The sequence below is a fragment of the Ipomoea nil genome, unplaced genomic scaffold (genome assembly GCF_001879475.1).
Source record: "Ipomoea nil cultivar Tokyo-kokei standard unplaced genomic scaffold, Asagao_1.1 scaffold1768, whole genome shotgun sequence".
In the NCBI taxonomy this organism is placed as follows: Eukaryota; Viridiplantae; Streptophyta; class Magnoliopsida; order Solanales; family Convolvulaceae; genus Ipomoea; species Ipomoea nil.
The window spans coordinates 300,397-317,338 of record NW_017618196.1 but is presented as its reverse complement, the minus strand read 5'-3'; the positions used below and the strand labels follow the sequence as shown (position 1 = coordinate 317,338).

The window sequence follows — 16,942 nt, the reverse complement described above, 5'->3', positions numbered from 1 at the left end:
TGTAACCAGAATTCTATTACGTTTTGGGAAGACTCCAAAATATAGAAAGCAAACTTTCAAATGATGTGGCAACGGATTGTAACTGATAGCAATTGCATTGCGATCTAGAATTCCCAATGACTCTAATTCCTTTTCAATCTTCTTCCACCCTTGTTGTATGTTATTGCATTTAGATAAACGCTTGGCAACTTCAACAATTAACTGTGGTAATCCATCACATTTCTCCACAACACGGTTCCTAATTTTTTCAAATTTAAGGACCAAGTGCTCTTCAATAGAAAGGATATTACCAAATAGTTCCCAGCTTTCGTTTGGATCTAGCAAAGTCATGTTATGGATATAGTTGTTCTAGGAGATATATCGGTTGAAGTAGCTAGTGGTTAGTAATATGCAAATTCCAGCTATGTCATTAGGAACACACTGTGTGATGTCAGTCCAAGCTTGATTGCTCATAATGTTGTCCAAAACAATTAGATACTTCCTACCACGTAAGCATTTGCATACCTGCATTTCTAGTTCATGTGGAGTGCTTCCCTTTTTAATTACATTCGGCTCCTCTGGCGTAATTGACTGAAGAAGGTCGCTTAGCATTCGGCTCTTATTGTAGTGTTGAGGTATAGTAACCCAACCTCTTAAATTGAAATGGACGCAACTGCTGGATCTTCATAGACATTTCTTGCGAGAGTTGTCTTTCCAATGCCCACCATTCCAATAATTGAGATTATCTTTGGTACTGCAGAACAGGAAGAAAAGAGTTGGTCCTTTATCACTGTACAATCATGGTGACGACCAACCATTCTGCCTTCAGGCTTTAGAAAGCGATGTGAGGATCCATCAGACTCAACATTGGCAGACTTGGAAGCAGTAGCATGTTTTAACCAAGTATGTGATGGTTGAATTTGATTTGCCTCATCAACTTCATTGATTATCTTCAGCAACTCTGCTGCGCTTTCTGCTGCTTCTAGCATGGTGTGATGGAGTTCCTGGGGAACTTTTTGTTCATACACTGTGTCATTGTCCTGAAGAAAATGGTTTACCTGTATTTGGATGTCATCTTTAGCTTTGAGTGCAAAGTCTTTGATTTTAGTTTCCAAATCTTTCATTACAGCACTTCCACTGGATTCCTTTCGCAAAAAGGCTTGCAAAGAAGAAATCTTTTCAAGGAAAGATTTCTTTCCAACATCAGATAGAAACTCTTCATCTTCATGAAACTCTTCAATTATTCCCATGAGATTACTTAAAGCAACATAAGCAATCTCTGTCTATTTTCCACTCATTAACAACTCGTTTGCATTTTCTGTTACTTCTTGCAAGGTTCGATTCAGCTGGGTATGCTCTATCATCATCAAGTCTTTTAGAGCTTTGAGTGCAAAGATTTCGATTTTGGTTTCGAAATCATTGATTGTAGCACAACCACTAGACTTCTTGAATAGTAAGTAGTTCTTCAAAGAAGAAAGCTTTACCAATAAATCCAATTTGATTCCCGGTTTATCAAAAGCAAACTCATAATTATTAACTATTGACATGAGAAAAGTTAAACTAGCACAAGTGCTCTCCCTCTCTTTCTCATGCTGTTCTTCTATGTAGATATTCCCCAACAACTCTGCTGTAATTTCGGCTGCTTCTTGCAAGGTTTGCCGGAGTTGCTGGGAAGCTTCTTCTTCATGCTCAGTGTGTTTGGCTTGAAGAAAGTATTTCAATGTCACTTTCAGCTTTGAGTGCGAAGTTTCTGATTTCGATTGCAGCGCCACCAATGGATTTCCCCTGCAATAAGCAGGCTTGCAGAGAAGAAAGCTTTTCTAAGAAAGATCCCATTACTGCTTCATCACCAAGATACACCGTTGGGAAGGGTTGCAGAAAGTGATGCTTAAATTTTGTGATGAGAATAGTTAAAGCAATAATAGCCATCTCTGTCTCACTTACACACCACTCTTTTTCTGTGGTTATAATCTTCAACAGCTCTATTGAATTTTTTGTAGCTTCTCGCAAAGTTTGATGGAGTTCGTGGGAAGCTTTCTCTCGATACTCTGTGTCCTCAAGCTGAGCGAGAAGGATGTTACTGAGTTGTATTTCGATGTCGTCTTCAGCTTTTAGCGCAAAGTCTCTGATTTGGATTTCCAAATCTCTGATTCGGACTGCACCATCATCATCATCACCATTGGATTCCTTCTAGAGAAATGCTTGCAAAGAAGAAAGGTTTTCAGACAAAGATTTGATTGGTGCTCGATCATGGAGATGGAGAGACACCCTTGGGGAGTTGGGGTGGGTCGCAGAAACTGAAGCTCAATGGTTTCGATGAGAGAAGTTAAAGCAACAAAAGCCATCTCTCAATTGCAATGTTTGTTTGTGTATTTCTTGGTAAGAATATGTAATAATAGAAAGATAAATATGCAAGAGTTTGTGAAGAGCTCGCTATCAAAAATTCCATCTAAAGAAAGCTCAAATGGTCAATTGTCAATTCTCCATTTCGTCAAAAGACAAAACTAGAATTTAAAAAAAAAAAAAAGTGCTTTTGCCAGGACCTGTGGTCTAATGGCGAAGTTACTCCATCAAGTAGGGTTGTAAGATTGAGCATTAGTAGAGGTGATATTAATATTTTATACTTTATGAGAAAATAGTTATAAAGAGATATGTAAAAAAATAAGTGAATTTTTTTTGTAAAGGAAAATGGTCAAATACACCCTTCAATTTTGTGAAAAAAAAAAAGTGAATTAGGCTCCCGAACTTTTAAAAGTTGCAATTAAACACGTTAACTTATTAATTTAGTGCAGCAAGATCCAAAATTCTAATTGTGATATGCTATAGCAGGTCAATAATGCATCGGCGGAGCTCTAGCATAATGCATATGCCGCCCTCGTTCTAGTCCTCCACGACCGTATACATACTAGTATACTACATAGTCAAATTAATTTACAGCTGATTTAGGCCATGTATTTCAATTCACACATGATCCTGAGGTTTTCTGGTGCCCCATTGCGACGGCTTCAGTTTAGGAGAAGCGGTCGTCGCCATGATGGAGTTCCTGACGCCGCCGCACGGCTTCGGCTTCATCCGCCACGGCAGGAAAATGTGGAGCCCACACGCCTTGCTACAGGAAGAACATTCGTAGCGTTGTGCCGCACTGAGGGCTCGAGCGAAGCACGAATCATGCCGATGATGATGATGTTCGCTCGTCGCGTACGACGCCGCCTCGTTAACATCGCAGCCGTTAATCAAGGAATCCGATCTGCCGCCAGCGCTTTCGCATCCTTCAGAAACCTCAGAAAGATCAAATCAGGTTCGAAATCATCCACCAAACTTTTGATATCAACTTCTTCCAAAAGCTCATTTTCAATGGACATTAAACTATTCCATTGAGTCTCTCTTGCAACGTAACATACTTGATCGTAAGTAAAATTTCAACAATTTCAACTTTGAAAAACTTCTTTCTGCAGAGGCAATAGTAGTATTTGGAAAAAAACTCATGTGTTTCAATGAATTCAATATACTCATTGTCCCTATCTTTTGTTTCGATAAAATCTCTCTAAGCAATTTTAGCTCAATATACAATTCATTTCTATCAATATCACCACACTGCTCATCGAGATTTGGGAATTGAATTCAAGAATAAAAATAATGGTAATTGCTAATTAGTTGAAGGTCCCAATCGAAGATGCTACTTGTTATTTGAGATTTTGAATTGGGAATTGCCATTCTTAATTAACAATGGTACTTGTCAATCAAGATTTAGGAATTGGGAACCGCCAAAAGTAGGGAAGGGAATCAAGGGATTAGAAAATATATATACATATACACACACATACACACAAATATATATACTTTTTTAAATGAAATGTTAGATATATTTTTATACAATATTTATATTTTGATACAACTTTTTGAAGAACTATTATTTATATATATAAATTACTTTAAAAAAAAAAAGACCTCAAATTAAAAGATATTGCACAGGGCTCCAATTTTTATTAGAACGGCCGTGCTTAGGAAGATTATTCGATGCCCTCCTCTCTTGAGGAGGTTACAATTTATACTGCAATGCAGAAAATAAATATAGTAAAGGGAGAGAATTGAGAAGCTGATTTATCTCTGTCAGGTTCCATGATTTAAGCTTGTCCCTTGATTAGTGTTTTGATTGTTTTGATTTGCCTGATTTGCTGTCCAGATTTCCAATCTTGTGTTGATTCCCTTTTTTGCGTGACTAAACCACCCATTCCTTTGGGTGTGTATCATTGCCCCCCCCCCCCCCCCCAGAGAAACAACCTTGTCCTCATGGTTGGAGTACGTGGGGAAATTGACTTTGGAAATCAGACACATCCATCCAAGTAGCGTCATCTTTCGGGTTGCCCTCCCACTGCACTATAACCTGCGAAATCCCTTGCAGTTTGCGAACATCTAAGATGTCTTGCGGAAAATAACCATGGTCGGTCAAAGCCATCTCTTCGGGAAGATCAGTTACTGCCATGTGATTTCCTATAACTCTTCGGAGCTGGGACACATGAAATATAGGGTGTACCTTTGCAGTTGCTGGCAGTGCCAGCTTGTAGGAAACCACACTGAATTTTTTGACAATCGTAAAAGGGTCGTAGAAGCAAGGGGCTAGCTTTTGGTTGATGCGATGGTGGATTGTGGATTGATGGTGTGACCGAAGTTTCAATAAAACTTTGTCTCCTTCAATGAATTCCAACTCGCGTCTCTTGGCATTTGTTACTTCAGTCATTCTATTCTGAACTTTTTCTAAGTTGTAACGGAGTTGTCTTAACATTTCGTTCCTATCAGCATGTTCTTCAGCTACTGCTTCCACTTTAAACTCTCCGGGTAAATACTGTTGCAAGCTTGGTGCAAGCCGTCCATACACCATTTGAAACTGGGTCAGGCCAGCCGCACTATGAAAGGAAGTATTGTACTAGTATTCAGCCCAATGGAGGAAGCGTCCCCATTGTTTCGGATGTCATACACCGTAAGTACTGCTCAAGGCATCTGTTGAGAACTTCAGACTGGCCATTCGTTTGAGGGTGGTAAGTAGTACTCATGCGCAGCTTGGTGCCTCACTTGTCAAAAAATTCTGTCCAAAAAGTACTCAAAAAAGTTGAGTTTCGATGACTTACTATTGATCGCGGTACCCCATGTAAGCGAACTATTTCTTTTTGTAAATATGCTAGCAAGAGACTTGGCGCTGAAAGGGTGTTTGAGCCCTATGAAATAAGCATATTTAGTGAGGCAATCGATGACCACCCAAATGCAATCAACCCCGTAGGAGCGTGGCAATCCAGTGATAAAATCCATTGCAATATCCTCCCAAATAGCCATTGGGATAGGAAGAGGCTGGAGGAGGCCAGCTGGTGCCATTGTGTCATGTTTATTCTTTTGACACACCAAGCATTCTGCCACAAACTGTTGTGTTTGCTTCATCATACCCTTCCAATAAATGCTGGCAGCTATTCGGCGGTAAGTGCGATAAGCTCCGGGGTGCCCTCCCATTGGCGTGGAGTGAAATTCGTCCAAGAGCCGAGAAATCCAAGGTGATGTGGTTGGTAGAACAATGCGTCCTTTATAAAACAAACGCCATTGAAGAAGTTGAAAAGGAGGTCGGCTTGTCAGGTCGTTGCGAAGCTGTTGTACAATAGAACTTAAGTTTGAGTCATTGGCAATGGTTGTACCCAATTCAGCCTAATCTATCCACATTGGTAAAGATACTGCCGATAGTTCAAGCTCCTCATTCTGACGAGACAAAGCATCTGCTGCATTATTTAATCGCCCAGGCTTGTACACAACTTCAAAGTCATACCCCATGAGTTTGACCACCCAATTCTGTTGGGAGTGCAGATTCATAATCGGCATATCGAAATTATTGTACGTCAAATCACATCAAACGTGTTGGTTTCAGAAGACGGAATGTCTAATGTTTTTTCACCTGGAGAACTTATTAGATTGTTGCGAGCAAAACGAATGGGGCGTGCTTTAGAAGAAGCAATCTGTTATCGAGCCCTTTTATTGGGAATAACAAAAGCATCTCTCAATACTCAAAGTTTCATATCGGAAGCGAGTTTTCAAGAAACTGCTCGAGTTTTAGCAAAAGCAGCTCTCCAGGGGCGTATCGATTGGTTGAAAGGCTTGAAAGAGAACGTTGTTTTGGGGGGGGGGGGGGTGATACCCGCAGGTACCGGATTCAGAGGATTAGTGCACCCTTCAAAACAATATAATAACCTTTCTTTAGAAACAACAAAAAAGAATCTATTCGGGGGGGGGGGGGGGGGGGGGTGAGAGATATTTTGTCCCACCACAGAAAATTATTAGACTCTTCCCTTTCAAAAAAATTCCACAATACATCACATAATACAATACATCAAACAATCATTTATAGGATTTATAATGATTCCTAAGAGCAAACTCACCCCTTGCCTTGCATGCACTATCTAAATTTGGTCATTTAGTTTGGTAATAAAAACAAAAATGAATAGAAAAGAATAAAGGTTCGGGGCGTATATCTACGTCCAATCTACGATAAAGGAGAAGGTTCCTTCGGAACAAATTTTTTTTTTTGAAATTCAAAATTCCTCGTTTCTTTTTTTTTAAGAATAAAAGGGGGGGGGGGGGGGGGGGGGGAGAAATGACAAAAATATATTGGAACATCAATTTGGAAGAGATGATGGAGGCCGGAGTTCATTTTGGTCATGGTACTCGGAAATGGAATCCTAAAATGGCCCCTTATATCTCGGCAAAGCGTAAAGGTATTCATATTACAAATCTTACTGGAACTGCTCGTTTTTTATCAGAAGCTTGTGATTTGGTTTTTGATGCAGCAAGTAGGGGAAAACAATGGGGTGGTGATGTGCTGCTCTAATAAATGGCGAAGGCTACGATGGTCTGTCCGGACTATGAATCGATGCCCTATGAGATATGGCCTCCAATGTTGAATTGCCAGCACAAAGGCCATTAATTCTTTTTCATAAGTAGACTTTGCCAATGTCTGACCAGAGAGTCCCTTGATAAAAAACGCTATTGGTCGATGACCTTGGAGTAACACCGCCTCAATTCCTGTTCCTGATGCATCGCATTCAATAATGAATGGGTGAGAAAAATCAGGTGTTGCCAAAACAGGAGATGTGGTGACTGCATTTTTGAGGTCATCAAAAGCCTTTTGCGCAGCTACCGGCCAAATGAATTTTTCCCCCGCGTCTTTCTTTAAAAGGGCTGTGAGGGGTTGTGCGCGCTATTTTCCCGTAATCCTTAATGAACTTCCGGTGAGGGGTTGTGCTATTTTCTCGTAATCCTTAATGAACCTCCAGAAGTAGCCTGTAAGGCCTAAGAAGCCCCGAATAGCTTTGACAGATTTTGGTACAGGCCAACGGAGAACACTAGAGACTTTTGATGGGTCCATTGCAACTCCAAACTGAGAAACAATATCGCCCAAGTATTCAATAGTAGTTTGACCAAACTGACATTTCTTTGCATTAGCCTTCAATTGGTGATCTTGAAGTGTCCCCGACACTACTGTCAAGTGTGTCAAATGTGCCTCCCAAGTTATACTATACACCAGAATATCATCGAAGAAAACTAGTACAAATTGGCGAAGAAATGGCCGGAAGATGTCATGCATTAGAGCTTGGAAGGTAGCCGGTGCATTCGTTAACCCAAACGACATTACTAAGAATTTGTAATGGCCAGAGTGCGTTCGGAACGCTGTTTTGGGCACATCCTGTGGAACAACTCGGATTTGGTGGTACCCCAAACGAAGATCAATTTTAGAGAAATACCGAGCCCTGTGTAATTCATCTAACATTTCCTGAATGATCGGAATGGGGTACTTGTTTTGTACGGTAACTTTGTTGAGTTCCCGGTAATCCACACAAAATCTCCAGCTGCCATCTTTTTTCTTGACAAATAAAACCGGACTTGAAAACAGGCTTGAACTTGGTTGAATGATACCCGCAACCAGCATCTCCCCCACCAACTTTCCAATCTCATCTTTTTTATTATGTCCGTAACGATACGATTTCACATTTATTGGAGAGGAGTCTGCCACTTGAACTTGGTTAAATGATACCCGCAACCAGCATCTCCCCCACCAACTTTTCAATCTCATCTTTTTTATTATGTCCGTAACGATATGGTTTCACATTTATTGGAGACGAGTCTGTCTGCAAAACAATTTGGTGATCATTTGTTGTAAGAAAGCTTGAAAATCTTGTGACATATACTCACCTCCGTTATCGGACCGTAGAACCTTGATGAGGGTGGAAAATTGAGTCTCATTATAAGCTATGAAACTTTTGAAAACAGTGATAACTTCAGCTTTGGTACGCAGAAAATATATCCATGTAAAATGACTATAGTCATCAATGAAAATATATCCATGTAAAATGACTATAGTCATCAATGAATGTCACAAAATATTTATACTGCACATGGGAAGTGATAGGAGTAATACCCCAAACATCACTATGTATAATTTCAAACAGAGCAATCAAGACTACTAGAAGAGCACTGATTTTTGTTGCCAAGAAAACCATCCTTCATCAAATGAGATAATATCACATTATTTGGATGGCACAATCGTTTATGCCAAATATCAGCCTTATTTTCAATAACAATAGATGACAAAGAAAAAGTTCTAGGAATAAATTGAAATGGAAATAATCTGCCCACTTTAGGCCCCCTCACGATCACCTTCCCCGACCCCTGATCCTGCACAAGACAACCAAGACAAGAGAAATTTACATTATAGTTATTATCCACCAACTGCACAATGGAGATTAAACCAGTAGACAATCCTGGAGAGACAAATACATGAAGAAAGGAAGGTCCAATATCACCAATGGCGGTAATTGGAAGATTACTTCCATTTGCAATCTGAATTTGTTGTTTACCAGTATACTTTCGAAGATTATGCAGCCAATCAGGTGATCCAGTCATATGATTTGATGCTCTAGAATCAACAAACCAAGGAGAAGAAACAATCTTACCTTGATCATGAAGTCCAAGAGTAGAGAATGCTATGATGATCATCTGTTGGACCATTTCTGGAGTAACAAAAGACGGATTTGTGCCAACAATCGTAGCTGGAGAACTGATATTGGTAGGGTCTGAGATAGCAGCATGAAAAGCTTGGCCTCGTCGATTTTCTGGGCGTGTAGGACATTGCTTGATAATGTGTCCATTCTGTTTACAATAATTACAGAATTTCTTACCACAATTACGGGCAATATTCCCGAACTCCTTGCAACTATAGCACTGCATTTGTCCCTTTCCTCTGTCCTTCCCTTGAGCCGCATGAGCAACATTAACAACCTCAGAAGTCTCCTTGGACGAACCTAGAACAGCTTGTGTAGCCATTCTTTGTTCTTCACGCAATCATTCACCAAGACATATATCCAAGGAAGGGACAGGAGATCTATTCAGCAATCCACCCCGAGCAACTTCAAATTCTGGCCTCAGTTTCATCAAAAACTGAGCACGTTGACTATCTTTATGAACCTCTTAAAGGCTGGCTAAGGCCTCTTTAGGTACCTTTGAGTAAATAATACTAGAATATTCGCTCCATAGATTAATAAATCCAGAATAATATTGCTCAATAGAGAGATTACATTGATTGAAGTTACTTATCTCAAGTTCGAGTTGAAATCGTCTTGCAGTGTTACCTTGATGATAGATGCGCTGCAAATAATCCCACATCTCCTTAGCTGTGCGAGGAACGTAATTGTTCACCATATGAGCTTCAATATAACCTAAAATCCAAGAGATGATCCGAGCATCTTTTACCTCCCATTGATCACGTTCTTGACCTTCTTCAGGAGCTGGAGCAGATTCGTCAATGTGACTCCAAAGCTCCTTCCCTTTCAGAAACATTCTGAACTGAAATTCTCATGCTGCATAGTTCTTTCCTGTAAATCTGATAGCCAAAGTCTCTGTTGGCATCCTTCCAAGAAAATTCTCTCCAGACATTCTTCCAAAAAAAAAAAAAAAAAAAAAACAGAAACCTCTGGAAGACAACAACACAGGAAAAAAACACAGAAATTCGAAGATTCAGCTATGCATTTCAAAAAATAAAAACTAGCTCTGATACCATGACAAACTTTGAGAAAAAGACTGCATGTCCCCTTCTTGATAATCTCTCCAATAAATAGTGATTGTTGTACAACTTATTCTAGACAAGAATATATCTACACTTATTACGCTAATTATTGTTATTCTACATTAGGTAAGAATATATACACCTAATATACAAATTATGACAAATATGATATTCAAATCTCAGTCCTAATTCTGCCAAATCTCAGCCACATTCTTAGTCATAATTCTGCCTATTCAGCCTTTGATATATAGCCCTTTCTCTTCTTTAGCAAAACCTATTGTCATCCCATGCACTTCGTGAATCAAGCAACAATCAGATGTGAAATTCAGTCTGTAAGAAGTATCCTGGAGTAGTTTGTGTACAAGTTCGAAGGAGATAAATCGCAAGTCACTATGTAAATCCTTAGGTTCTCACCTCTGCATGTACACTTTGTGTATAAGGATTTTTTTTTTTATCTCCTCTAATTGGTCAAAATCTCCCCATGACTCTGAGGTTCTCAATATAATTTGAACTCCCATGCACCCAATTGTTAGTTGTTGGAGCCAAATTTTAAAGTGATTCTTACTAGAGAAAGTATATAAATTAGCAAAATTATTCAACTTATCAATTTGATAATATATATGTCTTTATAATTACCTTAAAGGCTAAAACACTAAAATATGAGTTTGGCAAGTATTTGGATCAATTCTTCACATCACTATTTGACTTGAATTAAAGAAGGAAGAAATTGAAGGATGAACAAACCATCTAATTCTCCTATACACACACTCAAATTAAAAGTCAACCAACAAAATAAGTTTAATTTATAGACTTTCAAGCATCGAGTTGCACTTATAATTTAATTGGTTTATGTTTGTTGTGTGACATATTTTCATTATCACATGCTAGAAAGTTAGTGTGCATATATTTTTTAGATTGTGGTGCATTTTGTTCAAGTTATGTGCGCGATAACCTATCATATGATCGCTTTTGGTGATAGATTGCATTCGAAATGATATTGCCATGTTTTATGTAGTTTTATTGTTTGACATATATTGCTAGTTTGTATATACTAGCAATTCATAATCACAAACAAAAGTAAAGTCATATCATTATCACATATAGACACTTTATGAAATATGAATCTACAAACTCACTTGGCCGAATGACCAACTAACATAATTTCTTCGAGCATCAACATTAGAAAACTCAATCAAAATGGCTAGGATGTTTCATACGATTATATTATTACTATTTACCTCTTGAGAAGTTACATTCGCAATGGCTCACTCTAGACGGCTAACATGGCCTGACAACAAGAGCAATAATGATAGATTGATAGGTACTCTCTCAAACCCAAGTGAAGACTCATGCCATCCAAGTCGTCATCTATACACTCTTCTATATGTGATTCATCATATTCAGGTTCTTGGATTTTGAAGAATACGATTTTTGCAGGTTCTGCAAGTCATTTCAAGAACACGATGCATCTCTAGTCTAGAGCACGCATTCAATAGCTCGATCACTGTAAAATCTTTCATTCGATACCCTATAGAATGCATGAAATGGATGTAATCAATCTCATGAAGAAGTTTTAGAATTATACTTAGCCTTATAAATCAATATTAATCAGTCATGTTTAGAAGGAACATAACTAAGCAATTCCTATTACCTGTAGATCTTCAATACTTGAGAGCTGAGACTAGCAGCTTCCTAAGCTAATTTAAAATATTTTCAAAGTCACCAACATGATTTCTTCAAAAAGAAAAAACATCAACATTAGATCTCTTTTCTTTCACAATGTTTGGAGATAAAAATTCTCTTGAGCCCATGTTTCAGTAGACAATATAATAATACTACAGTGAGAAAACCAGGTTAAGCAATACTGCATCATTCAGTTACATTATTGAATTAGATCATAGTTTCATCTGGACTGCACATTTTCACAGCTAAGGTCTAAGGAAAAACAACCAAATTAAACCTTCAATATATCTGTATAAGCTTGACTCTGGTGTAAGCCCAACTGCCAAGCCAGTATTGCATAATTACTGATTAAAAAAAAAAAAAGTGGGATGTAACTCTAGAAAATGCAAAAAAAATTACACAATTGAAAATTCAGCACTTGTAAGTTGTAACGTATCACATACCATTTTCTAAAGTTATAGACTATGAGGCTGCCCAAGCCTGTCTTATGTAGACACTCTTGTATGTGTATTCTGAGATTCATCATATTTGGCGTCCAGGATTTTGATCTCTGAAAAGGTATCCGATTAGCATACCAATTTGCAAAAGCATTTAGTACTTAGGGTTAATTGCAAAACAGAAAGGAATCAGAGATGTAAAGTAGTATGATCTTCACATCACATCACATATAGGCACCAGATGTTAATTGAGAGATATACATATCTGTGTACATACACATGGACTTATGTTATTGAAATAGTCCATAGTGTCATCCCAACTGCACATTTTCACTGAGGTCCAAGCACTCAAATTTTTACATCAACAACCAAATTAAACCTTCATTTATCTGTACAAGAAAACAACACCATATCAAATCATTTTTCAGGTCAGATCGAACTTGGTGACAGAGTGAAAAAATTCTAAATTATAAAAATGAATATATATATATATATATATATATATATATATATATATATATATATATATATATATATATATATATATATATATATATATATATATATATATATATATATATATATATATATATATATATATATATATATATATATATATATTTGTATATATAAATGTAGAGGCAAAGACTCATGTAGCCTCACAAGTACCATTTTGTGACAACAGTTAAATCACTTTGAGAGTGTGAGGCTGGCAAGTTTGTCATCTGTAGACACATTTGTATGTGTATTCTGCAATTCATCATATTCAGGGCCCAGAATTTGATCTATGAAAAAATAATGCAGAAAATGAAATGAGATCGGAAAAAGAATAAAAACTGATTTTGTAAATAAAGTTTAGCATTGAATAGAAAAGAATAAAAAATTATGAATGATTCACATTTTAGCTTCTAACCTCAAGAATATGGTTTGTATAATGCAATTTCTCTTCTTGAATCCATTTGGCAGAAGTAACAAGGGAAGACTGACACTGCTCCAACACAATTAATTGCAGGTTGGGAATATCTGTAAAGATATTAGGGATCTGTTCCAAAGCACAACAGAATCTTAAAACTAGGCGCTCAAGCTTGCTAAAGGGAAAGCTAAAGGTATCATAATCACAAGCCCAATGCTTGAGTTTTCCATCTTCAACGAGCAAGAATCTTAAGTTAAGGAATCCTCTGTCATATACTTCCCATACTCTTCCATGGAAGGTATTTCTCAACTCAAGCACCATAAGCTGGGGCAACGCGCAAATTACCATCAAATCCCTTTTAGAAAGATTAATCCCGCTTAGCCTCAACTTCTTCAATTGTGAAGGAAACATAGACCTTTCTTTGAGGGTTACTGCACAGCCAACCGAAACTGAAATAGTTAGCTTCTCAAGCTCTTTCAAATTGTCAAGATAATCCAAAATAATAGGATTCCTGGAGGATCCACAAGGGTGACTGGCCTCTATGTCCTCTTTCAAGAAAATTTTCAACTTTTTTATGTTAGGCAACTTGTCAAACACCTCCATTCTGCAATGCATTGATCTCAACACACAAGATAATGATTGCAAACTCTCTTTAACCATACTTGGGGGATCCACCGTATATGAATTGCCAAGTTCAAGATGCCTTAAGTGTGGTGGCTTCCAAATACTGGATGGCAAATGGACAGTTGGTACTCCATCACGAGAAACAACAAGCGTCTGTAAATTTGGATTATTTGACACTACTTCATCCAAACCCTCGTACCATTGTGTTACGGATAGGTATCTTATAAAAACTAAATCCCTTAAATGCACCGGCACTCTTTGAAGGAATATAGAAGTATCAAAAACCAAAACTCTTAACAGCTTGAGAGGAACAAACATTTCAGGATTTTCATGAAAGAAGAAAATGGAGCGAGGGATGTTTGTACCAAAGAGCACATAATAGTCAAAAAGGTGCGAGTACAAACTTAGCCAACGACAAGAATTTGCAAATGCTTTTAATGGCAATCCTGAATGTTGTTGAGTATCTACGGCACATAAAATACCTCCTTTTTGAGCTTCTCCTACGCAAAAGCTATGCAAGGCACTGTGCATTCTACAAGTCTTGATTTTGCCATTACAACTTCGATCTTCGATTAAGAGAAGGCTTCTATCAATAAGCTCCTGCAAGTACATATAAGCCTCATCTTCTAACTCGTTGTGATTCAATGGCTTCACAAATCCCTCAGCAATCCATAACCTTATAAGCTTTTTAACCAGAATTTTATTCCGTTTTGGGAAGACTCCAAAGTATAGAAAGCAAACTTTCAAATGACGTGGTAACATATTGTAAGTGACCATGAGTGCATTACGATCTAGAAATCCCAATGACTCTAATTCCTTCTCAATCTGCTTCCACCCTTGTTGTATGTTGTTGAACTTAGATAAACGCTTCGCAACTTCAACAATTAACTTTGGTAATCCATCACATTTCTCCACAACACTATTCCTAATTTTTTCAAATTTTGGTGCCAGGTGCTTTTTAATAAGAAGGATACTACAAAATACATCCCAACTTTCTTTTGGATCTAGCAAAGCCATGTGGTGGATATAGTTGCTATGGTAGTATTCTTGTTTGTAGTGGCTAGTGGTAAGTAATATGCAACTTCCACCTTTGTCATTAGGAACACACTGTCTGATGTCAATCAAAGCTTGATTGCTCAAAATGTTGTCCAAAACAATTAGATACCTCCTACCAAGTAAGCATTTGCATACCTGCATTTCTAGTTCATCTGGAGTGCTTCCCTTTTTAACTACATTTGGCTCAACTGGAGTAATTGACTGAAGAAGGTCGCATAGCATTCGACTCTTATTGTAGTCGTGAGGTATAGTAATCCAACCTCGCACATCGAAATGTGCTGCAATTGATGGGTCTTCATAGACATTTCTCGCTAGAGTAGTCTTCCCAATACCCACCATTCCAACAATTGAGATTATCTTTGGTAGTTCATAATGGGAAGAGAGTAGTTGGTCCTTTATCACTCTACAATCATGGTGACGACCAACCATTCTGTCCTCGAGCTTTAGAGAGTGCAGCAAGGACCCATCGGACTCAGCATTCAGCAACTTGGAGTCATATTTTACCAAACAACTTGATGGTTGAGTTTCATTTGCCTCATCAACTTCATTGATTTTACTGTTGATAATGATCTTCAACAACTCTGCTGCACTTTCGGCTGCTTCTCTAACGGTTTGATGGAGTTCCTGGAAAATGGAAATTTTTTCTTGATACTCTGCATCTTTGGCATGAAGAAAATTGTTTATTTGTATTTTGATGTCATCTCCAGCTTTGATTGCAAAGTTTTTGATTTTAGCTTCCAAATCTGTCACACCACCACCACCACTAGACTTCTTTTTCAAAAAGGCTTGCAAAGAAGAAATCTTTTCAAGCAAAGATTTTATTACTGTTTCATCATCATGAAACCCCTGCTGAATTGTTTCCATGAGACTACTTAAAGCATCACAAGCCATTTCCTCTATCTCATCATCACACTCTTTTTTGCTGTTGATAATCATTAAGAACCCTTCTGCATTTTCTGTTGCTCCTTGCAAGGTTTGATTGAGTTGGGAAGCTTTTTGTTGATAATCTTCTGTGTCTTCGGCCTCAAGTAAATTGTTTACTTGTGTATCAATGTCATCTTCGGCCTTGAGTACAAAGTTTATGATTTCAGTTTTCAAATCATTGATAATAGCACCACCAGCACTAGACTCCTCCTGCAGTAAGGCTTGCATAGAAGAAAGCTTTTCAAAGAAAGATATCTTTGCTGCTTCATCATCAAGAAACACTACCGGGTTGGATTGTAAAAAGTAGTAATCAAATTTTTTCATGAAAATAGTTAAAGTATCACTTGCCATCTCTCTCGCACTTTCATGGTACTCTTTTCCTTTGGTTATAATCTTTAACAACTCTGTTGCATTTTCTGTTGCCTCTTGCAAGTCTTGATGCAGTAATCCCTTGGAAGCTTTTTCTTGAGACGATGTTGTGTGTTTGGATTGAAAAAAGTTGCTTAGTTGTATTTGGAGGTCTTCAGCTTTGAGTGCAAAATCTATGATTTTGGTTTTCAAATCTTTGGTCATAGCACTAGATTCCTCCTCGAGAAAGGTTTGCAAAGAAGAAAGCTTTTCAAAGAAAGATTTGATTTCCGCTTTGTCATGAAGAAACTCTACCTCATGAATTGTTCCCCTGAGAGAAGTTAAAGCATTACAAATCATCTCTCTCTCTCTGCCCGATGCCCTTTTTCTTTGTTGATAATCATCAACAACTCTGCTGCAATTTCAGCTGCTTCTTGCAAGGTTTGAAGGAGTTCCTGAGAAGCATTATTATTATTATTATTATTATTGTTTTCTCTGTGAGACGACGCCCTAAAACACATGTAATCATTCAGCCCTCCCAGGATCTTCTTCATTATCTTTTTGTTGTTAGGGCGTATCGCTCTGTGTTTAGCGAGAAGGATGTTGCTACATATGTCGTCATCAGCTTTGAGTGCAAAGTCTCTGATTTTGATTTCCAATTCTTTGGATTTAGCACTGCCACCACTGGATTCCGTTTGCAGAAAGGTTTTCAAACAAAGATCTGATGATTGCTGCTTTATCATCATCATCATCATGAAGACACACCATTGGGTTGGGTTGCAAAAACTAATACTCAAATTTTGTGATGAGATTAGTTAAAGCAACAATACCCATCTCTCTTTCACTTACAAAGGAATCTTTTTCTCTGCTTACAATCTTCAGCAA

The 16,942-nt window shown here is 37.9% G+C and overlaps 1 protein-coding gene and 1 long non-coding RNA gene across 2 annotated transcripts; both read right to left on the bottom strand.

The window, feature by feature from the left end:
- Nucleotides 1-1,252: 1,252 nt before the first annotated feature.
- Nucleotides 1,253-16,714, bottom strand: LOC109192090. The gene is made up of 2 exons (XM_019342701.1): nt 15,463-16,714; nt 1,253-1,693 (listed from the first exon to the last, which is right to left on the bottom strand). The coding sequence occupies exons 1-2, from the start codon at nt 16,415-16,417 to the stop codon at nt 1,263-1,265; spliced, it is 1,386 nt and encodes a 461-aa protein (XP_019198246.1). The 5' UTR covers nt 16,418-16,714; the 3' UTR covers nt 1,253-1,262.
- LOC109192100 lies at nt 11,427-12,298 on the bottom strand. Its single transcript, XR_002056047.1, has 3 exons — nt 12,199-12,298; nt 11,724-11,806; nt 11,427-11,600 (listed from the first exon to the last, which is right to left on the bottom strand). It is a non-coding gene; the product is annotated as an uncharacterized LOC109192100 (long non-coding RNA).
- Nucleotides 16,715-16,942: the final 228 nt, after the last annotated feature.